Below are 23927 nucleotides of genomic sequence, written 5' to 3'. Positions count from 1 at the left end.
CAGTCCAATCAATCTCCCACATACAGTAGTGTAGCTTTGCACTATAGAAATGTGCAGCCTTCTGCATTTTCAATCATTGTCCTCAACCTTAGCCATCAGAAAATGTTTACATAAATACTTGTGGGACATCAAGAAGGGATCTTTGGCAAGTGACAGGCTTTTGCTGATAATCGTGTGGTGCTGTTTGTAAGAATTGTTCTGAGAAATGCACTTACTATTTTGCAAATATTCCTGATGGTTCAAGAAATGCTCCAAAGCAACTGAGAAAAACTAATATGAGTTTGCTAGATTGTGTAGTTTGATAGAAGTGTTTATTATCCTATTTAATTGACCTACAAACAGTACAGCCAGCAGAGCTGAACTGGGCTAAAACATTTACAAGAACCAAAATCTAAAACTGTACATGGTTTTCAATCTGTTCATTCACTAAAATTAATCTATTTACAATGAAATACAAATGACACAATGATGAAGAAACTATACAAATTGTAGATTACAGGACTTGGAACACCCTGTTGTGTTTAAATGTAAAGAGACTAAATGCTACACAGTCAGGTTTCATATTTCATGTGCAACATTTCGCACTTTCATGTGTAACATCTCACACTGCATGTCGTGATTTTGCACATTATGGCACAACATAAGTTTTCATCTCCACTATGGCAATTAGTTAAAGGATTAATTGCTACCTGAAAGATTAGAATATTAGAAAGTTATGCTGTAGACAGACAGACCTTTACTGCATAGAAAAATTATGGTATATATTCTTATAGGCTGAAAAGGAATTGTCCAAAAAGGCTTATAATGTCAGGTGGAAATTAACCATGCAAAAATACCCCTTTTGTGGACTTCAATACTAAGGTGAATAACACTGCAGAAATGTCAAACAAGAAAAAAAAACAACACAAACAAAAAATAATAAACACATACATAATAAGTGGGAAATTTCCAGCTTTAAAACATGATTTGAGTTTTGGCAATAACACCTGCAGGGAAATGTGGAACTCATAAGCCATAAATAATTGTGCTGTGTTGTGTGGAACCTCATTTCAGTCTGGCAGTGTCTTCATGAATGTCTGTGAGGGTGTGATGCCTCCACGCTGCCTACACGCTGGTCTCCGTCACAGGGGGAGCGGCAGCTGATTGGACAGGGGCCTCAGGGGGGCGGGACTGAGGGGGGTGGTGCAGACAGATCTCCTGCAGCAAGACCATGTTGCTCTCCTTCCACTGCCTGTATTTGCTGGCGGTAAGGGACGCGTCAGTCAGCACCTGGTCCAGAGTGAGCACGTCTGCCTCCTTAGCCTAGAGCCAAACGCAAACAGCACTCTGAGTACATCTGCCCGGGACTACATGAAAACGTGCAAAAACTGTGGTGGCCAGAAGGAGGCGCTGGTGTAGCAGGCTAACCTTCAGCGTGCTGTTGAGTGTTCTGATCAGGTGCAGCTTGTCGTTGACCGTGGTGTTCTTACAGCGCTTTATGAAGGACGCCCTGAACTCGCGTCTGGACGATGGCCTCCGCTCACCGGTGGGGGACAGACTGGCCCTTTTCAAATCTCTGTACAATTTCTCCATCTCATCTGCAGCACTTTCCTCACCATCTAAAGCGGGGGGGTCACCATTTTTTTCTTATTAGTGACCTTTCGCACCCCCTCCCCCAAACAGTACCCCTAGTACCTCATTCAAACAACAAAGCTCAAGTCCCCTCCTTTAAAGCCTTAAATTAGTTAGTCAGTTTTGCATATGGATAGTTGCTTCAGTCATCTTAAACATAACAGTGAATCAATATCAGGTGTGCACTTGATAAAGTGAAGGCCCCTGTGGCAGCTACGTGTGCTTACAGGAGAGGTGCGTGGGCCGAATGATCGCCGATTGGTGCGGTGGCTGCTCCATGGCCTGAGGGCCCTGAGACCGTGGAGGTTCCCCCAGTTCCTCTCCCTGAGTGTGGACCTGGGCAGAGCAGGTCAGGGCCTCCGCGGCAGAGACCGGACCAGCCTGGGAGACGAGGTCCATCCAGGACAGGCGCCGCTTGGCTAAAGAAGAGGCGGAACCATGCGAGGTCACGGTGCTGGCGGGAGTGGCCTCGCTGGGCACCGGAGATGAGTACGGAGGAGGTAGACTCCCCTGGAACAACGAGGCAACACAGATCAAGGCAGGGGTCTGAGAATGAGAATATGATGGGAAATTGTAAATGCAATCACCGTGTTATAAATGTGTTAGAAATGGCTCATAGCTGGGCTAATTTCACTGTAAGGTATTCCAAAAAAGAGACTTAAGAGTCTTGATCCAAGACTCAGTGGTCAGATGAAGCACAAACACCCCCAGTCTGACCCTGCGTGCAGAGTTTATACCAGGAACCGACTCCATCCGGCTATGTTTCGTGTTTGCTTCTGTTTGGACCAAGGGGTAGGAAAATGTGGATGTGGAAAGTGTGGCTGTACGGACTCACTGGACGTCCATTGCCTCGCGGACTGTCTGCGCTCACTGGGTCCTTGGTCAGCTGCTCAGAGTAGGGGGGAGGAGGGGCATCCGTTGACTCCGCCTCCTCACCGTCACTTGCCTCACTGTAGCATTCTGGATAGCATCGTCATACACACACACACACACTGTTACACAACATCCTATATAGGGCTGAACGATTTTGGAAAATAATCTAATTGCAATTTTTTATCTATAAATTGCGATTGCGATTTAAAATCGCGATTTTTTTCCCATTGTTCCACTTCAGGAAACTCTGTTTCGGCATTTTTTATACAGCTCAGATACAGGGTTGCCGGGGGGGGGGGGGGGGGGGGGGGGGTGTGTGTAAAAAATGGACTAAATTTAATTATTATTATATCGTGATCGATCGATCGCCTGTGGTTGGCGCCAGAGCGAACTACTAACTTTTTAGTCTAAGACGCTCAATGCGTGAGAGTTGGCAACCCTGCAGGTATAGCAACTTGGCTAAAATATGTGCGTGAGGGCATTTGGTAGCGCATATCCAGTGTGTTTAACAAAGCCATGAAGCCGGGATTGTTCACTACATTAAAGGACATCATGTCTTTCACTATGAACTCCGTTACTGCCCGAGTTATTTCAGCGTGCCGCTTCCAATTATATCCATAAGGAGTTACACTTTCAAACGGTTCGGTCAGTGAACCCTGTCTGCTGGACCGCGGTCAAGCTATCCGCGCTTTCGCGATTCATCCGCACTTTAAATCTTATTGCGCCTATATGCGTGATTTTACGGTATTTCGCTGCTCACCGCATACTAAAGCTGTATAAGCACAGAGAAACACTTTTGCGTATTTGAAGATGCAGCACTGGTCGTTGGCATTTTAGCCTTACAAATATGAGGCTTTGTGGTGTTTTTTTTTAATGCTGAAGAAGGTTTGTAGTGTTTCCTCGCGTCGTAGCGACAGTAGCAAGGCACGTTTTACACAGTACCTGACGATGAGCAGCATCTTTTAAAAGTCAAAGTAATTTCACACAACTGATGTGCTGCCCCTCTTTGGTATTAGACTTTCAGTAGTGTCAGCTTCTGTCGAGCCTGAAGCCATTGTGCAACAAGTTAAAGTGCGCTGTGTTAACTTCACTTCTCCACCTCCCTGCCTCCTGCTCGGGTTTGCTCCGTTCGTCCTCGGCTCGGCTCGCTCCCAAGTCACGTGACCAGTTTAAATCGCAGCCTGTGCGATTAGACAATCGCGTTTTTAAAAATCGCGAAATTATCGCAAATGCAATTAATCGTTCAGCCCTAATCCTATAAATAGTGCACGTGTTCCCTGTGCCTTAAATCACTGTATGGATAACGTTCTAAACAGGCTGAGACGTTATATAAAAGCCACACAAGGACTCACCTGCCTGATGGCTACGTGCAGGTTCATACTGAATGGCTGCAAGTCCAAGTTTGTTCAACCATCTGAAATGCAGAGTAACAGAGGACGTTCACTCCAAAGCCCATGTTGGTTTGGTTTTGATTTTTCCATTACTACTCAGTGCAAGAAAGCCTACATGTTCATCTCCTCACTGTTCTCAGCAGCAAAGTAGAAGATCATGTGATTCGGGTGGCATGCTTTGAAAGCACTGTGACGAAGAGGAGACACACATAACCAGTCAGAGAACCATTAAAAGTCCATTGCGTGTGACATGAATGCTGTAAAAGTTAATGGTCAACGAGCTCTGGTCGTCCAGAAATAAACGGAATAGAAAGACACACTTGTGTACATGAGAATGAGCGTTTTTAGAGCAATACGAAAAACTCTCGACAAACAGAAAGAGAGACTCACTGCTTCTTTTTGCACTCAATTGCCCGATCTACCAGAAAGTCAGTCAGGTTAATGTAGCCATCTGCTTTCTCAGCCTAAGAATATAAAGGAGAGGACAATTACATCCCTGAACCTTTCGTAAGTGAAGGCCAAAAACCCATGTTCTTCTGTACCATAATTTTCCAAGGGTGTTGGCTCACCATCTGGCTGGTGTACCAGTAGAGTGATGTTTTCTTCAGAACAAACCAGTACTTCTTCCACTTAATGCCCAGGAACGCTTTACCATCCTTCTTTCGGAACAGCCAGCCCTGGTGGTCCACTGGGTCCAGTTCCTTGACTGAAACTCTTCGCCTGCTCATTGCTGCATTGCCTGTTTGAACACATCCATTCAGACCTCTGCCATAGACTTCAAGGAAACGCTGCTGTGTGGTTTCTGCGTACCGTGATCTGCAGGCCTACCTCTTCGCGTCTTCTTCTTTGTTTTGTGTCTCAGTGACACCTACGGATGCACAAATGGAGAGTGAGAAATGGAAGGTTGGAGGTTGAGTGATGAGGAGGACGTCTGTCAGCATTTAGCATACAGATCTCAGTTCTGTTCTGTGTACGTAGCATATGGCCTGCACACAAACCTTGTGCATGGTTGTGTACTTACAGGGTTGTATTCACCAGCAGCCAATCGAGGTGCTAGTGAAATGGGGAAGGAGGCCTGAAACCAAAGGACATTGAGAAATGGGGTAAGAACACTCACAGAAGCTCTTTGGCAACAGGGTGGCGAAGAATGAATCCAAACTGAGTCTAAGAATCGGAATGAGTGTACATGAAAGGTGAGAAACGAAGCTGAACCTCAAACAAGCCTTGTTCAGGAAGTGGTGGGATATGACAGCAGAGGCTGTAAGCATACCCAACATGAAAAACCTCAAAACACAAACTGGTGTTCCAGTTACATTGAAAAAGCCTAAAATTAAATTAATCATCTAGTCATTGCCAGATTAATTCATACTTCTCAGTGCTGCACCCAAAACTAAGACTGACCCAGAGTGTTTTGCAATACATAATCTATTTATGTGTGTGAAGAGCAGTCATCATGTTATGGCATAAGCAATGCATCATATGACTGTGTAGTCATCATGATGAGTCTTTTTACTTCCAGAAAGAGTCATTAGATTATTATTATGATGATGATAAAATGATGCAGTGTGATAATGGACAGACCAATAAGACAATATGTCATGGACTGTCAACCATAACCAGCAGTGAAGGGATAACACATTAATGAACGCAACACAAACTACTGGGAAAGGCAGGCAAATCGAAGATGGCCATTGCTCAATTTCCTCAGCTGGTCCCAATTTCCCTTTTCTAATTTGACAAAGTTCAGGGCAGGAGAAGGTGATCTTCACAGCTTATGAAACTGATCATTCTGTAAGAACACCTTGCACACTCGCTAACTGAACAGTCACTGAACAAACTCCACTACTGGAACAAAATTCAGACACACACCACCATCCAATAAAATACACCGACCAGTCAGTTTAGCCTGTTTCTGGAATCAAAATACTTTGATCAAAACACGAAAACAGAAGCAGTACATGAATTGATTTTAAGCAAGCAAGTAAACAAACACGACATATAAACAAACAAACAGACAAACAAAAGTGGAATGCGAAACATTCTTGCCCCAGACTTACTTTGAAATAACATTTATGCTTCTTTCAAGGTCGCACCCGACTGGTAAATAAGTCGCTTCAGTCGTGTATGAAAACTTCTCCTTCTACGTTACGCAAAAAAGCAACCTCTAAACCGCTCTTCCGGGGCTTTATTCTCACTGCCACTGACGTATCAGAAGGGATGAAATTGTCCACGTTAGATCGCATTTCCCCAGTCATTCTCGACAGCAACATTTGTGACTTAAACTAACAACTGACAAAAGAAAGAGGAACTAAAAAGACTTCATCTCTGGACATGGCATGAGGCTGAAAACCGCCATAACGTGTTACGAATCTCATTGGTAAATAACGTCAGCATCGTAGGTACTCTCTCAAAGGTCTCCTTCATTTGCTCAGAAATACTATTTGCAGAATTTCTTACAACTTTGTAGAGGTCCTGCCTGAATAGACGATTTCAGTGAATACTCTATATTTTATTGGGAGGTCTTTTGGAAATGAAAAATTCTGAGAGACTCAGTTTTAGACAACAAAGTTTCCGAATCTTCACGGAACTATAAAACATGCAAAAAAATAAAAATTAAAAATAAAACAAGACTGTCAAAAAGTCTGGTTATTTAATTAATATGAAAAAGAAATATACCGTAATAGAAAAAGTTACGATATAATGGATTCATTTTTCTCATTTAAGGTTTCCATCATGATGTAGTACACGACAAAGCCACCGAATGTCGCTGTAGTTTCGTTTTCAATACGAAATCAGCGAGGACGTGAGCACAACGTGTTTGGGCCCTAAACGCTTTTAAGCTGCCCATGCAGTGTGAAACAGACACAGCGTTTAAAAGGAGAATGCACAGGGATGAGATTATTTACGACCACGTTCTTAAAAACAAAGGGATTCTAGTCAAAACATTGTTCTCATGCTTGCAGTGTTTGATTTTACATAGTTATCTGATGTTTGAATCCGCAGATGATAAGATATGTACTGTCATCTCAGATGACAGATTTGCCTGCTAGTTGTTAAATCATGCAGAATCCTTCCACGTGTATCAAAAAAATTAGAATAAATAAATTAGAATAAAACTTAGAATGAAAGTACATGTGTACCCCCATTACCTTTAGCACTAATACCAGATTTGATGGGAAAGTAGATTGGTCACACCATTGTGGGTTAAATCTCCCAGCACAACCCATGCAGAGGACCGTCACAGCACTTAACTTAATATTCCCCCAGGGGCGATCCCGGAGTGATGAGACACAGAGAGGCCATTCTTCTGCCCCTCCTCTCCCCCAGTGTTCCCCAGGCTAAGCCTGAGATGGTATCAGGTCCCGCTACTGTGCTCCACAACGGGGTGCTGAGCAGGAGAATGGCACCTCCCTAAGAGGCTATGGTAATCGTAATGCTGCATGGCGATGCGAGCTCCCGGAAAACTGTCCATCGGTTCTGATTCTGTAACATTCCTGTAGAACACACCCACATACTGACCATGCAAGAGGCGGTCAATTATTCAGCTCTGAGCATGGAGTAGAGGGTGGCTAAACTAAGCATGGAGTTGAGGGTGGTGTGCAAACTGAACCTGAATCAGTTTGGGGTTTCGGCTGTAACTTTTGTCTGAAGAGAGGATGATGATCCGTGGGAAAGCAATCCACCAGGTCTCGTACTCTAAACGGTCACGTCACACATAAAGTAATTCGAGGCCATCACCTGCCGTCAACTTAGGTCTAGAGTTTCCTGCCCAATCACTTGAAAGAGACTTTTCTAAAACTGTGAAATAAAATAGCCTCATCTTAAACAGCAAAATGTTCACCTTTAAACAACATTAAGAACATTTTTATGTCACACCTTATGGTAGGAAGCATAAACGCTCCCATGTTCCCCAAGCGTTTTGAATTGAGAGATTCTGACACTGCACTCAGACTGGAGGTGTGTGTAAACAAAGTGGAAAAGGTCAAATGGTTTTTTGACATGAATGTGTACACTGGTTCCTCAAAACTCCAGCTGAGCGACGGAATATCAGTCTGCTGCACTGCATTTAACAGTGCTGCAGGTGCTCTGCGCTTGCTGAAGGTAAGGTTTGGAGTCCTAGGTCAGGCACAGGTCCCCTCTTTAGCGTTAACCCAGCCTCCTGCCTCTCACAACAGCTGATCTACAGTCAGCGTACTGCAAATGGCTACAACTACCACAGCAAGATGAGCAAAATACCCAGAGCCTGGCTTCAAATCGGAGTGCATCACAGTGTTTATGGTTGAACATGTAGTAGAAAATAAGGTGTTTCTTACCGCTTGCGAGAAGGACCAGGAGCGGACTGCAGGTGTGCCGTACCTAATGAAGAGAATTTAACACACATGACCAGTTGTCAGGTTTTTTGACGGTTAATGCATCATACATTAACTATCTGTATACTTGGCAGTGGTGGAACATGAGCAGTCGCATACAGTTGTAGTAAATAGCGAAATAAATATTTCAAAAAACCTCAGAGGCACCAGTCAGACTTCACAGGACAAACCAATACCAACAACAAATAGTAAAGTTCGTCACAGTCATTCCTTCTGTGGCCATGTTGCGTTTGGGACAATCATCAACATGTCTATTCTCTCAGGATTAGGGTATCATCTCTCTCTCAAAGCACATACACTGTGGCTTCTGAGGGTATATTGTCTTTTTACGATTGAGCAAACACTAAGAGCAGGAGAGAGCTCACTTAGATGGAGACTGAAAATACAGGCTGGGACGTCAACAAAAGCACACGGCTGTAATTATAACCAGTGTCCATCGTGCTTTCTTCCAAATCACAACATCTGACCTACTCTGTGCCCGTCTTCATTAGCTGCACTAAAGCAGGTCACCGATTACTACTCAGAATAAGCAACTCAAAGATTTTTCTGTACACACCAAGCCAGGAGAGAATACCAGTTCTTTCTAGAACATGCATGCTTTGCACAGAACGTGCTGATTTCGCTAATCACACACAAAAAATGGTGGCTGTGACTGTACTTTGCGTCTCTACATCAATCAAAGAGACTTGGTCATATCCGACTCTCTTTAGCAATGCTAGAACACAATAGTTTCAGTTATATTTGTGATCATAGAGGGGGGATAGAAGACGGATGGATTTTTAACCCAGTGGAGAGGGCACTGAATTAGCCATCAATCTTTCCTATTATGGAGGAAGTTTCACCTCCCCCAGGCATTGGGAGAGGTCACGTGACCTTCAGGCTTGCACATAAGCTTCCTTTCCGTACGTTTCAGACACCCTTCTGCTGATTCTACAGGAGCTGGGACTGTGTTTTCACCACGGAGGCCCGTGTGTAACCATGTTACAGGTCACCAGAGACACACTGTCAGGTGTGATGTGCGACGGCACCAGTCAGGTCCGGTTTCAGCACAGAGCACGTAACCGTGGTGACATCCCACGCAATGCCAGCTGCAGAGCAGAACCAGGGCCTGATCGCGACTCCGCCCCTCGACCTTTAACTCCGGCCCCACGACGACTGCGCTCCACCGTGTGCTATAAACATACTCGAAAGAGCAGCCAAGCCGTTCATCCTGGCTGTGACATTGCTCCACTCAGCTGACACCGCCAGTTAGACGGAGCCTGGCCGGGCCGGGCGGTCCGTACTGATCTGGGGTCAGGGAGGAGCTGCACGCTGACCACTCACCTGCTGATAAATGCACCATTGGAGGTCCAGTCTGGATCCTGCAGCAGGACACAGAAAAGCATTAACACACTGCGCAAACAAAATTCACACTGCGTGAAGACCAGCAAGCTTCAGCAGATCTGAAAACTTCCACAGATCGACAGATCTTGTTTCATAAATACCTGGTTTGTGAGTCCATTTATTATAATTGATGGAGAAGCTGAACGAGACCCCTAAACCTCATGCAGGAGTTAGAGATTGAGAGATTTAGTAGAGGTAGTGAAGCTCAAAAGCAGAGAGGCATCTTCTGTTTGGGAGACAGCTTGAAACATTTTCATGCAACAGAGAGCAAAGTGAGTCTCCTAGCCAACGTATAAAAGTGTCCTCGGACGTCCCAGACATCTCACTCATCACAAGCATTAGCACAATGGGATTAGTCAAGAAAAGAAAAGCACATTTCACATGCAGCTCGCTTACAGACGAGCAGGGTCTAGTGGTTCGTTAGAGACGCTGAAGCAAGGCAGGTGTTTAGAGGAAACTTCAGAAGCAGCAGTGGATTTGGTGAGAGATCTCAGGCAAGCCAGGGCAGAGCTCCTGGATCAGGAGCTGGGGGTGTGGGGCGGTGGGGAGGAGTGGTGTGGATGTGTCAGGTCGCTGGGACAAAGAACAGAGGCAAGGGATCATCGATCATCTGACAAGGCTCCCCGCCACTTTTGTGTTCATACCCGCACACATCCTCTTATTCCCATCACTGCAAAAGGAACATGCTGGCTAAAGTTACAACTGATAGCTGTAAATTTGTCTTCAGGTACACAAGACGGGATCATTGGTCTTGATTATCGACTTGCCAAAGCTCTTTTCTTCTGATTAACTTGAGAAACTACATTTTTTTAAAAAGGATATACAGAATCAAAAACATCACAGGAATTACAACATAGAAGTTGAATGTGCTGCCTAAGACTCTTTATTTTCCGCTTTAATATCTGTAATAAAAGTTCATGTGTTAATTATCACCAACAGCCTGATTTTCTCAGGCCATTTTATTCCTGCAGATGTTCTAAAGAATGTGCAGAGCTCATAAAACCCCAACGTGGCTGCGAGTCCTGTTACAGAAACGGCATGCTGCACTGTATGCACTTGAACATGTGCCTCCTGCTTCAGTAGAAGCTGCCCTTTAGGACCGACCCTATAAAGCACACGGAAACGTGATACCTAAACACCGACCTCTGCTGCTAGCTCCTTCACCAGCCATAGCAGGGCAACGGCGCAGTAAGCCAGAATCTCTGAAGTGTAATTAAAGAACGACAATACAAGGAAGATCTGGAACGCCTCCTTTAATGATACACACCACTGGTATAGTACAAAATCCCAGTAATAAAAAGGTACAAATATGGGTTATAAATACCTTACATTACTTTTTGTTAATACTGTTCATACCCTTACGCCGAGATAGTCGCAACAACGGAACATGTATATTCTGTTGAATTCTGTAGTGGACAAACACACAGCAACCATGTTGTTAAAAGTTTCCCATATAGATCAAAAGTCATAAGCAGCGGATTCAGCCACTCTAGCACACTTCTAGAATTAATAGGCCAGTTTTCTAGACACTGAACAGGCCTAGGACTTGATTTTCCATAAACAGTCTCCACTGATAGCATGTCTGAAAAACTGACCAGAGAGGATCCGTTTTCCTCCATGTTTTTTGTATATACATGGTTCAAGTCCCAGAGTAAGATTTGTGACTGCATAGAGCAGAATCGTTACAGGATAGTGCAGGTTAGGTCATTCGCATTATGGCATGTATGTTTCCTCTAATCAGTTATTTTGTTGATGAAAAAAACCACAAAATTGTTCAAGTGCCTTTGTGGAGGCTCCACAGACCACAATGGCCAAGTAACGGAGAAAAAAACGTCTGCATTGTGAAATGTAGGCATTTGGAGGAAACCCCTTCTGTTAACGGATCCTTACAGAAAACAACACACAATGAAAATAAGTAAAAGGAAAAACACTTTGGCAAGTGAAAATCAATTAGGAGAAGAGGTCGACACAATAAAATAACTTAATAATTACACAAAAGAAGTATTACATAAAATATGCCAGACTAACCAACCTCAAAGAGATTCAGTAAAAGATTGAAAAGTTTCCTTTGTCAGTGTACACAAACACATGTGCTGCATGAACAGTATGAAATGCACCACCTTCCTTCCCTCTGAAATGTTCTGTTATGCTGTTATGGGATTATGGATTAGGGATTAGGGATTAGGGATACCACTGCTGAATGATGGGGGCAGATCAGGTCACTCAGACTGTTTGGAAACTTATGGGCTTCAGCACACACAGGTACAATGAGCTCAGTCAAGCGCATTTTGGCTTCAAGGAAGCTTCCAACCTAAGTTTGCCCACAGTTTTTGCAATGAGACAGCATTAGTCTTATGTGCTGAATATCATCAACATTACTGAGGTAGACATTTTATAAACGCTGTACAAATTAAAAATACTTATGCACAGATGCTGTTCCAACAATATATATAACAAGCCCTTTCATTACTTTTATTATTACTTTCATTACTTTTAAACAAGCAAATCAGAGGTCATGCTGTCTCCATGTTCCCTGCAGTGTTTCCAAACATTCGTAAGACTAGCTCAGAGAGTGTCCGAGTGTTTTTGTTTTTTTTAGTTTGATAAGGCAGTCTGGTCAAACAGTGAAAAAGCAGGAGAGGCCCAAAAGTAGACATAAAACGAAGCAGAATGAGAGAACTAATGAATCAACAAATTAATGAACATAAAGAAAGAGAAATGGAGATATGTATATATAGTGAGAGAGAGGGAGAGAAACCACCACACAGAGCTGGACCAAAGCAGAAGGGTGGAGCTGAGAAACAGAGTGAGGAGACATTAATGCGTCAGTAACTTAAGCCTGCCGATCCAACTGACCAGAAAAGAGGGCTCCGCGGGGGGTCTTTTTGGGGTGGAGGTCATGGGGGTCTTTTTAGTAATGTCCTCCTGATACGGGATGGTGGAGCTGCCGTGCAGGTCTGTGCTGACGTGCAGCCGGCTGGCACGCGTGTGGTCTGGGCCCCGTGCGCCCCGTGCCACCCTGGCTCTGTGGGAGAGGCCCACGCCGGGGGCCTCCTCGGCTATAGTGGGTATGCGCTCGTTGCTGAGGTATCGGTACAACAGATCCTCACCTGAATGGGATGGAAAGGGGGGGTGTAAGTGCAGAATGCTTGCATGCACGTGGGCAAAGATGCATTTGGTACACTTAAGTGCTGAAAACTGTATGACTGATGGTAGAGTTAAATTCAACTTTGTGAAACTAAGTCCCTAAGTGTAATCCTAAAATGTCATCCATTATGTAAAAGATAAGCATTCCTAAATAAGCGACTACATGTGTATCCATCTTGCATCTCCCACTGAAGTCAACATACAACAAATGGATAAATACCCAAGTTAATATGACTGTTCATTTGACTTGGGTGATGGAACTAATGAGATGGTGGGTAATTTGATACATGTGCTGCATTTGTAGTGACAGCAGTCCTAGCACACTGCTTACCTTTCCGTCCATGCATCCAGGGCCTGGAGTGGGGATCCGTCACGTTCAGGCAAGGGTCTACCGGCATGGACAGAGGCCTTGGTTTGCCTGCAGAGTGACACAGGAGAAATGGTTAGATGCAGGGCAGTTTCTCAGGGCCAGAGCTGGACAAAGACAGGAAGGAGGAGCAGCGCTAAGGGTGGCGTGTCGTAAGCGCTCCGCTACTGACCGCGCGAGGTGCTCTTCTCCCTCAGCCGTGCGTGAACCACGTTGGCCTCCACTGGATAGGCGGCCAGCCGGTCGGCATCTGCGATGGTGAAACGTCGACGGCTCTCCAGGTCCAGGAAGGAGTTGGGCGACTCTGAGCCTTTGGGCCTGATAGGGGTGCTGCTGAAGGAGGTGGTCCTCGCTTCCCTGTGGTGGAGGTCAGCGTTTATTGTACCTACTCATGAAAACATGGTCTCCAGTATAGACCAAGCTGGGGAAATTGACGTTACTCTAAAACGAAGCATTCCATGTCTCAATTACAAAAAAAGAGACTTTGTAATTTTTAAAAATAGCGATATGCTGCCTTTTTAGTACAGAAATGGGGCATTTGGTGTAATAAAGTTGGACAGAGCTAAAGAATGAAGACCAGAGGGGTTTTTCCACTCCGAGTGCGGGTTAAGTTAGCGGCGGGGCGCTAGCAGAGCGTCCAGGAAGCAAAGCAGAAGAGCGTATGCTCTTCGCGTATGGGCTAGCAGAGGGAGGCCTGCACACCCCCCTTAACCCACAGGAATGTGGAGATGTCTCAGTTCCTCTTACACTCACCGTGGTGTGTAAGGCACTGATGGGGGTGGAGGGATGTACAGGTCCAGGATGGCTGGTTTCTCCTTCCGGCTGTTCAAGTCAGGCTGGCTCTTACTCGGGGAGCCCTACAGGACAGGAGACTTTCATCAGAATGACCTTGATGTGACATCTGACCACGTATGAATAAATAATCTTAATAAACTGCACAAAAGCGAGTCTGAATGTGGCATTTGAGGGGTAATGTTTCAGTACAAACTGCAAAATTCTCTCAAGACTTAAGTTCCTTTTCATTTCATTTAAATTCTTCTAGAAATAGTCTAGAATTCTCCTAGAAACATGGAACATCTATGCAGCTCTCCATAGAGTGCATCTTAATTCTACAGTACTCCTCACTGCACCCGTGCTGCTATCATGCAGCCTCTGTTCAAGGTCTGGTCCCCAGTGCCAAACAAAAAAAGATTTAAAACCAAGCTTGAAGCACAACATAGAGCATCATAAAAAATACTGTAGACAACGGGCGACTTGACAAGCTAAACCACAGATAAACACCACCGTCACCTCTGAATTTCTCTGAATCATCATGTCTGTCTGTACAGTGCACAATGCAAACTTACCGAAATGCGATATCAACACCTTGATCAAACAATGCGGCTGACATGTCCAGAGAGGCCTCGGTGTAACCAGAGGCCCCTTTATTTGGAACACCTTCTCCTGCTCTGTGTCGGCTTGCTCTGATCGTATCAAGGGTGTGGAGGCACCTGAGCAGGTTTGTCTCCCCGCCAAGATGGGTGCTGGATTACAGGAGGTCTTTGTTTCCACCGGGTCCAATTAAAGCTCCAGAGTCTCGCCTGGACTACTTCCTCTAAACTCAGGTCCTGAACGGGATCATCTCCGTTCTGATCTCTGGACAAGACATTTAATCTCTGTAGGTTGGGACCCTGGTTGCAGCACACTAGGCTGGCGGTGCTGTTTGTGTTGCAGGAGGGTGAGACCATACCATTCTAATACTAAATGAATGGAACTGCACTGAATGGCCGCGGCAAACATTTTTTTTATTTTTTATTTTTTTAAACGGACAGGGGCCAACACCAATCAGCATGTTGCAGTTTGGAATAAGGAGCATTCCTACCCCTATCTAAAGGTGCTGGGCAGTGCTCTCCATAGTTGTCTGCTAGAATGAAGAGGCATGATGGTATCTGGGTGGTATTTGCTAAGGGCGCCCATATCTCTAGCACGTCCACCAAAGCCACCGCCATAAGCTCTGGTCTGCATGACACCATCTCGATTTTGCAGCAAGCAGAAACAAACAACCAAGCACTGTTCTCTTGATCCAAACAATAACAGCCAATCCCATTCAGGGACGGTGCCCAAGACTCCTGCAGCGAACGGTGATGTAATGCTCATTAACTTGCAAGCTTTGTCACACTGCTTTTGCACATACTTAAAAGTGAGACTGGTCATTAAACGGGGTATTATTTTGACCTAAAAGGAACATTGTGATGAAATTAACTCACACTGAAAGGACTCAAAAGGGACTCTTACAGATCTGTAAATGTGTGTTTTCTGTGTCTGCAAAACCTTGTTTCCCCGTTTCCCCGACCCATCAACTCAATGTAAAATATCCCTTCCCTACGAGGACCAATAATCAGAAATTTTTTTATTCGCCAAGTAGCAGGAGTACAAGGAATATTTCTTGGTACAGGTGTCAACATAAACAGCAGCAACAAAAATTGCAATGTAGGAATTGACGGAGAGAGGCATTCAGGCCACGCCCACGAGCTGTTTGGGTGTCAATTGCCAATTTGACATTGGTTGAAGGTTAAATTAGCAAATTTTTTAAACAAACAAAAAGACTCTTTGCCAGCACGTGTCCCAGCTTCAGCGTTTCGCACTAACCTGTGCCTGTGGGGGCTTCCAGCGCATGTTTTTGAGCGGCGCAGGGGTGAAGCCGGACGTTCCCGCCGCCCTCTTCTTCAGCAGAAGCGTCACCCCCTTGGGGTCCTCCCTCAGCTTGGCCACCAGGTTCCTCAGCTGCCAGCCCACCTGCGGCACAATCACAGGCACTCAGCCTCCAGGCAGGCAGCTCGACCGGTCGGGCAGGAGCGGAGAGCGGGGAGGCACTTACCACCGTCTGCTGGTTCACCTGGATCACCTCGTCGCCAGCGTGGATCCTGCGGCACATGTCTGCAGGAGACTGTGAGGAGGAGATTAGGGTGGAGATGGGGGTAGAAGGACATGAGGAACGGCTACAGCACAGTGCTCATCTGCACAGCCCTGTTCCAAGTCATCGAGAGGCCATAAACACCAGACACGCCGACTTAAATATAATCTTCTGGTCTATTTTTCTAATGGATTACTTGTGAGGTTGAAGTTATATGGAGTCCACACCGCTTGCTATGATCCATAAATACAATAAAACCGCGCGATAATCATTGCAAAGCTGTAGGTGGTTGAGCAACAGCAACCTAGAAAATGTCAGCATGATTCATTAACTCTAATTAGACTGTTTAAAAGGTGGATGACTCATTTCTTCAGACATGGGAATTTCTGCAGAAGAAAGGTAGACAAAAAGAGAACGAGTTCTCTTAGAAGGTCCTGTGATTAGGAGGGTGTCTGAACGTTTCATATGCCTTTGTGGTCCCTGAGCATTTCAGAACAATAACTGCACTGGTTTGCTAGTGCTTTCCCCATAACCATGGCCTCTGCCACCCACGAAGGGGGGAGGGGCTTGCACCCCTCCATTAACTGCCCCTCCCTTTTCTTCTGTTTGATACATGCCAACAAGTGTTTGCGAATGACATTAATGTTGCCATGGCGACAAGACAGCAAAAGAATATAACTTTGTTGAGGAAGAAGACCCCAACCATGCAAAGAAGAGTGAATCATATGCATATAAATACAAAGCTGCCACATGATAATGCGTAAAGCCATTCTGGGTGCACAGAGAGAATAGCACTTTGGACAGTAGAACTGATTGGGTGAAGGAAGCATAAAGCTAAGAGCATGCAAATTGAGTTGGGGGGGGAATGCAAATAACGGCCAACTGAATTCCTCTACTTTTGGTTTACATTCATTTACATTAAAGGATTTGCTCAAAGCAGACAAAGGCGGTGTGTGCAGACAGAAGCCAACATGCCAAATCTAGACAGGATGAACAAATGCCGAGCGCTGGTACCGGACTTCAGCCCAGACGCTGGATCAGAGACTTACGTGTTCAGTGGTACCAGTAATGACATGAAGTCCATCATAGGTGGATTTGATGTACATCCCCTGAGGGAGAGAGACACAGAGGACTGACTTGAGACACTGGTTTGGTGTTTGCACTTCTGTGATCTCCTGGAGGTAATCAACACTGGGCGAACTTCAAGATGGGCTGACTCATGGCTACGAATTACGGCCAAATCGCTCGTTTGTTGAACGAGAATCCATGACAGCAAGGCGCTCACCAGGCCTTCTCCTGGCTTGATGTTGGTCAGCTGCACTTCCTCCAGACACGCTGACTGGCTCGGCAGAGGGTCGGAGGTCGCTCGCACGGTGTGGTCACAGATCCCGTTCAGCACCTTGGACTACAGTGGACAGGTGGACAGAGCTTAGCCATGCAACTCTGGCACATCATGGAGAAATAAAAGGAATTTCTACACACTCTCCACAAGAATCCACACAACTCTGGCCATTGCTATTGGCAGTGAAGTGTTTTTGCTTGTCTGGGAGGTCCATTCATGTGGGCTCATGTCAGAGCGGTATTGTGGGTGTCACTACCCTGGGGAAAAGGCAGGGGATTACCAACATACCCCCCCACCCCACCCCACCCCACCCCACCCCACCCCACCCACACACACACACACACACACACACACACACACACACACACACACACACACACACACACACAAAGCCCAATCACACCAGCAGGGTTAGCAGAGCTTTTCTCCTTTTCTGCTAAAAGTACATACTGTGTGCACACACACAAACAATCATTACTGAGGCACCTACAACATTACCAGAACAGTTCCCCAGATTTCCTCCTGTGCACGTACACGCACATGTGTCATTTGAACCGTAAGTATTTCTCAGACTGGTGGAGGAAGGGGGACTGTTACATGGCAATCTGTGATGGTGAGGGAACTATTCTTATTACGGAGATGAGCACCAAAGCACAGAGCCGTAGCTGAACCAGGCGTGTCACTGGGGGGCCTTCAGAGCGTGGGGTTGGCTGGAGTTCAGTGGGGCGGTGGAGAGGGAGGAAGTATACTCCCGGGGGACTGGGGTCTGGAGTGTGTCATGCACAGCAAACAGCGCGGGATGGCAGGGGCCACATTACGCCAAACACAGGCCCCTGGACTGGCGTTCACAGCCTGCACCTTGATCAGCTGATCGGTGCTGTGTCTCCCTCACAAAGCCGGGCCCGTTCTCCCACGCCACAGAGAGTAGGAGTCCGCTACTAGACTTTATAAACCTCAACCAGACCACACCGATTAATTATTAGTCATTATCGATGGATATCATTATCCATCTTTCACGGCGGTTCTAAATGATCAAAGGCCTTTTATAAACCACACATAACCGAATAACATGCAACAAGCCACAGACAAGAACACTGCTGTTAAGATACTCACAACTTCAAGAATCTTCTCCTCCATGTCATAAACAGTGCAGTCCTATGGGAGAGGGAAAGATGAAGGTGTGAAAAGCCAAGAAGAGCCACTGCAATATATAAAGCAATGCAATAATAAAGCAAACTGCAGATTCAGGGTAGAGTTGGACTAATTAGCCATCCAGATATAGGCAGTGGAAGAGGAGCTTCAGCCGCAAATAAACAGCTTTGAAATTTGAATTACATGTCCATGCGAGCTCCAAGACAACATAATTACATAACATGGAAAAAAACACTGAACTATAGTGGAAGATACCCAGAAAAAGGCCAACATATGGTGAAAAGAAAGAAAGAAAACAAACACTTTATTTAAACAAGCATGTTTCAGGGTATAGTGAAAGTTTACCTGGCCCAAAGAGTCCATGACAAATAAGTGTTAATGGGATTTTATATTATATATATATGAATGTTTTCATGGACGTGGTGCCTGTTGTTGGCTCACAGCTGAGGCAACACAGCAGAAGGGAGGGGTGGCCCACCACAGGGGTACTACAGGGCTGTAAAAATGCCCCCTGTCTAGCTACAGTATGCCGATCATGGCACATGTCTGGTGAGCACCTGTCTGTCAGCTGGCTGTGGCCAGACCGCCAACAGCACTGCACTGGTGTCACTGAGGGCCGAGGAGAACACACTCACAGGAAGTGGGTCTGTACGGGCTGCAACCATGAGCTGAACAACTATTTAACACGACACAGAACGTCTTCATGGAAGAGTAGACAGCAGAGTGCCTTTATTTCAACTGTTTTGTTCCACTAAATATGAACGGAGTATTAATATTGGCACCTGATTCCCCCCCCACCCCCTTTCTTTTCCCCTTTGGAACAGAATCTGAGGGTTTTCCATAAACCCAAAGGAAAGAAGTCGTCGAGGTTTAGGAAAGATTTTTTAAATGCATAACCATCTTCTGATAACCACACAGGGAATAAATTCAGCGTAAATCAATCAAAACTATTTTTGAAATCTGATCGCAACAGATTCAACTCATCAATTTTCTTTTCCTGGGTATCATAGACAAACACTTAATTTCTTATATAACAATCCTAAGATGTATAGATCCAGTCCCAATTTATGCACACTGGACTAGATATCGCACAAAAAATAGAGGGAACTGATCCCTTTACCATGGATGCCATCAGACAACAGCTGAGAGAGATCACATGATTTCCACAAGTCAGCTTCCTGTAGTGAAACTGAAGCAGCTAAGAAAAAAAAAAATCAAGATACCAAAAACAATACAAATACAGTAACTAAAATATTTACCATTTGAACAGCAGCCTAGCAAGACCCACCGTGCACAAATGGGAAGATGGTGATTCTACATCTTCCCAACATTAAATCAGTGCACCATACTAGTTGGTACATGGATGAGTTCTTTGTTGGGAGAGATATAAGGTGGGTTTTCTGGTTCCAGGTCATGAGAAATAAAGTGGGGCATTGTGCGTGGATTTGTTTTACTGCTATAAATCACACCGATCGGTCATACTTATTATCCACCGAGAGGCCGTGCAACCTAATGAATTCTTCCCAACACCATTAAACACTTGACTGGCCTAAAGACTCCCAGCAGGGGTTAGTTTAAAACAGTTCACTCTTCATACTGGGAAGCACAAAACTTCACACTGTGCAAATCCTGGAGGGAATATCAATCATATCATCTTTTGCAAAGATTACAACTAGCAAAAGAAAAGATGTTCCTGTTTGTTACCCCTTAAAGAGGGTTAATGGCCCTGTCTTCTAGTCAGTCTGAGAGCCACTGAGGTCTAAATGACCAAGTGAATAAAAAGGCTGCAGTTCCACATAGACTACTGCTGAATTTAAAATGGCCATACAGTGAGACCATGAAACAGCAGCAAACCTTTAAGAAGTTATTCATACGAGTAAACCAAAGACTACTATGGCCTGAACTGACTGAGATTTCTCTTAAACTTGGCCTCAAACACTCAGCTAATTCATATGAATGAAATAAAATGCTCGCTACCAAATCATCTGTGGCATTTAATAACCTCAGAAAGAAGAGACGCATCGGTTCGCATTCCAGAGCATTTAGCCTGGCCAGCCATTTAACCACTGGACTGATTGATGCCATGGTAAACACAAGTGGCGGTCGTCGTAGTGTGAACCGCCTCCTATGCCTGCGATTATTGCTGAAGCGGATGCGAATCAAGCGGAGCCTCCCGCCGGGAACGTCTCGCAAAAACTGAGGCAGAGCCTCACGGCACTGCGAGGAACTCGGAGGAATGTTGGCTTGCTGCCTTAATACAGCACCCAAGGTTTTCTTTTTCCAATGATGCCGTAAACTCAGAAAGTCCATGCTGGCGTTTGAGGGAGGAACCCGAGGAACAGAGGTACTGTGTGGTCAGAGCGGAGGCGTGTGCTCCGGCTGTGTTTTCTTCTCTAGTCACATAGTAAAGTCCTTCAGAGAAACTCAGTTCACTAGTGTACACAGATAAAAGCGTGGTTGTCGGGGACTGGTAGGACGCCCAGTACGTCTGAGAGAGACCTGTGATTGAGTATTGGAGAGGAAACGGACGCAGACCTGCTGTACCGTCGTGGTCAACTCCAAGCACAGCTGGATGATCTTGTTCTTGGTGGCAGTGAAGTCGCTGATCCCAGTCAGAGGGGTCCTGCAGGGAGAATGGACGGGATGAGATACACTTTAGATCGTTCCACAAGGCAGCCAGTTCAATCTGCATACCCTGCCACCCTCTACCCATACACGTAGAGGACGGACAGCAGTGTGAGGCAGCGATACGGAGATCGAACCCTCCATCAAACTTCACAGACCTCAACCATGCCGTGACATGACTCAGGCCTGAGCTCTTCTAGTTAGCACTGACGCAAAAGCGATGGCAAACATGATTTCATTAAGCCTTGGTCAGCTTACACGCAAGACCGGCGGCCAGCGCATGCGTTTCTCTGGTCTGCCACATTCAGATTAAAAATCAAAGTTGAACAACAGTACAATCGAATACGTTAATGCGTTTTATAGTGACGGGCTACTGTGTTACACAAGGTCTGGTGGACAGCACCTTGAGGGACAGGCTTGTGGAAATGGCCTAGACTGTATCCCGTTTCACTTGTCCTTCGACTTTCCCTGTGGGAAAAACTGCTTGAATTTTAAGGGCAGCCCCTGCTGTACTGGCCTGTGATCACTTAACAGGGATCTGAGTCTGTGTTACATCTCACAAGGCACAATTCAGTTGATGACTGCTTCTTTCTGACCATACTGCTCCTTGGAACAAACAGAGCCTGCACGACGTGTGATACGTGGCACCAATGAGCTGTTCCAGGTACGAGTTTCGTCCTACCTGTCCAGCCACATCAGAAGGCTCTTAGCAGCACTTATGAGCTCCACCACAGACGTGAGGAACTCGTTGGGGGGCTTGCGGGACGTGACGCCATCGTAGTCGGGACTCCTTCTGCGCTCCGACGTGCCTATGTGCAGGTTGTTGGCCGCTGCCCTCATTCTCACCACCAGGTTCTTTAGGTTGTCTGTTTCCACCCCGTAGTTCTGCATTGAACAAGAGAGACAAATTCAGCAATCCTTGATGACACACTGTGGCGCTTATTGTTGATATACCTGGAGGATTAGAGGACCATGGACATCACCTGAACTGTGAGACTCTGACAAACAATTTAAACGTGCAGGAAATGAAAGAGAGAGAAACCGTGAATGAACATTTATGCTGGGGTTGAATTTCAACAGAGAGAAACAGGTGTTCACTGCTTTGACCACCCAGCACTGGAGATGTCAGACTGAAAAGCTTAGTCAGAAGGGAAGAATTTCCCTCCATCACCTGCATGCCGTAAAGTGAGCAAAGTCCACATTCCACTGCTAGGTTATTTCTGACGTGCGGGTCAAATGTGCAGATAGCTTAACACGAATATTAAAAGCTGGGCTTGGTGTGCTGTAGTGGAGAAAATACTAAACATCTGCCTTTAGTCTCCATTCTTCAGGTCACCGAAAGTGAGCCACAACTGCCTCTTGAACTTCACGTTCAACATCTGCAGCTGATGTGTTCCATAACGTTAGCCTGCTTCTCTGTTTAAGACAGGCCAATTTAGACTCCAAAACCCTGTCTGGCAAAAATGCACGCTGCTTAATTTGGACACTAAACCTGCCAGCCCGCGCACCACTTTGAATGGGCCTTGGAAAGAATGAGTACTGAACATCTGAACCACCACATGACGGGGGGGAGGGGTCCTCATAAAAACCTCAGCTCACAAAAAGTCCTGCTGTGCAGACAGACCCTGTAAGCCCACAGCAGGACCTCAGCAGGACGGGCTGCTTCTGGCCTGCCAGACACAGCCTTAACCCCCAGACTGTTGGAGGAGCAGCTCTTCACAGATGCTTTCACAATCAATACTGTGAAACAGAGTGTCCGACGATCATCAGTCTCCATGATGCTATCTCGAAACTAGGAGCATTTTGCATGATGGCTGAACCCCATGCTGGAAATCTGAGGCGTCTAGACTTGAACTTCTCATGTTGTTTTGCACAAATTCCAACTGATTAGTGTTTTCAGACGTAAAATATGTCAGCCATATCAAAACCTGACAGCCCCTCAGTTAGAAAAATACCACACGGATGCAGAAACACACATTTCATCTGTCTTATAATTGCTTATGGTGGTAGCCCTAGGGTCCCATTTTGGAAGGAGAAAAACAGCCCCTGTAACCAGCTCTCTCATTAGTGGGCTAACTAGGAGCAGGCCCTGGGTGACTGTCTCACAGATGTTCTGAATTTCTCCATAGCACTGCGCTGTAAGGTGACAAATCTGGCAGTCCAAATGACCTTGTCACATTTCCTTTAACCTAAAGAAGCTCTGCGCCTTTCACTGACCATTTTAAAATACATAATATATATCTTCCACACTGCCGAAGTAGCAGGCTAGTTACCACACACTACTCACAAAAGATATTTGGCTTTTTGGGTGAAATTTCAGGATGAACCTAAAATGCACTCTAACCCTTACAAGTGAACTTAATGTGACCTTCTCTAAACTTCTGAATGCACATGTCCAACTGTTTAGTACTTTTTGCACAACTTGCTGTTCTCCAAGGAGTTTAACAGTAAAAAAAAAAAGCAACAGTTGTTTGATCCATGAACCAATATATTTGCTGGTTCAATTCAAATAGCTATGTAAACAGTCTTCATCATGCTGTTCGCATTTTGACATGAGACCAAGATGGCACTTAATTGACAGACAGTACCTCGCCATTCTGAGGCACTTAAGAGGGGCAAGAGACACCCAAATGTCATGTCAGACCATTCGAAACGGTTTACATCAGAGTGGTCTGCGTGCAACTACTCTGACGACCTGGAAGGGTACCTGACCACACCACCAGGCACAGGAGTCATTGTCTTGCATGGGCCAGGGAGCATTTACGCTGGACAA

At 45.5% G+C, this 23927-nt stretch overlaps 2 protein-coding genes across 5 annotated transcripts in view; both read right to left on the bottom strand.

Annotated features, from left to right (window-relative positions):
• Nucleotides 1-72: 72 nt before the first annotated feature.
• On the bottom strand, nt 73-9525 carry LOC143481202 (interactor protein for cytohesin exchange factors 1-like). Of its 4 annotated transcripts, none has more exons than XM_076979151.1 (11): nt 8189-8242; nt 4897-4950; nt 4686-4743; nt 4445-4614; nt 4266-4339; nt 3991-4062; nt 3837-3898; nt 2447-2571; nt 1839-2121; nt 1408-1598; nt 73-1302 (listed from the first exon to the last, which is right to left on the bottom strand). In XM_076979151.1, the coding sequence occupies exons 4-11, from the start codon at nt 4601-4603 to the stop codon at nt 1105-1107; spliced, it is 1164 nt and encodes a 387-aa protein (XP_076835266.1). In that variant the 5' UTR covers nt 4604-4614; nt 4686-4743; nt 4897-4950; nt 8189-8242; the 3' UTR covers nt 73-1104. The 4 variants fall into 4 exon arrangements, with proteins under 4 accessions (XP_076835266.1, XP_076835265.1, XP_076835264.1 ...); XM_076979150.1 differs by lacking the exon at nt 8189-8242 and adding an exon at nt 5933-8160; XM_076979149.1 differs by having other exon boundaries at nt 74-1302; nt 4704-4743; nt 8189-9525.
• A 1341-nt stretch (nt 9526-10866) lies between these two features.
• LOC143481200 (connector enhancer of kinase suppressor of ras 3-like) overlaps nt 10867-23927 on the bottom strand; it is a 29735-nt gene continuing 16674 nt past the window's right edge. The window contains exons 3-13 of the mRNA XM_076979147.1: nt 21837-22039; nt 21065-21152; nt 18491-18532; nt 17321-17440; nt 17085-17144; nt 16000-16068; nt 15771-15917; nt 13896-13999; nt 13315-13499; nt 13107-13193; nt 10867-12738 (exon numbers count right to left, since the gene is read on the bottom strand). Of these exons, the coding sequence (XP_076835262.1) occupies nt 12446-12738; nt 13107-13193; nt 13315-13499; nt 13896-13999; nt 15771-15917; nt 16000-16068; nt 17085-17144; nt 17321-17440; nt 18491-18532; nt 21065-21152; nt 21837-22039 (1398 nt within the window). The 3' untranslated portion in view covers nt 10867-12445. The remainder of the gene's footprint in view (nt 12739-13106; nt 13194-13314; nt 13500-13895; nt 14000-15770; nt 15918-15999; nt 16069-17084; nt 17145-17320; nt 17441-18490; nt 18533-21064; nt 21153-21836; nt 22040-23927) is intronic.

The sequence above is a fragment of the Brachyhypopomus gauderio genome, chromosome 17 (genome assembly GCF_052324685.1).
Source record: "Brachyhypopomus gauderio isolate BG-103 chromosome 17, BGAUD_0.2, whole genome shotgun sequence".
NCBI lineage: Eukaryota > Metazoa > Chordata > Actinopteri > Gymnotiformes > Hypopomidae > Brachyhypopomus > Brachyhypopomus gauderio.
Note: the sequence above shows the minus strand (reverse complement) of the source record. Positions and strands in the feature narration are given on the sequence as shown.

Bases quoted from the DNA above. Each gene is read 5' to 3' on its own strand.
- LOC143481202 (XM_076979149.1), bottom strand. From the start codon at position 4,603: ATGAGCAGGCGAAGAGTTTCAGTCAAGGAACTGGACCCAGTGGACCAC. The intron at 2,572-3,836 runs GTGAGTCCTTGT...GATGCTATCCAG, and splicing joins TGCACGTAGCCATCAGGCAG to AATGCTACAGTGAGGCAAGT. The intron at 1,303-1,407 runs GTTAGCCTGCTA...GTTTGGCTCTAG, and splicing joins CACTCAACAGCACGCTGAAG to GCTAAGGAGGCAGACGTGCT.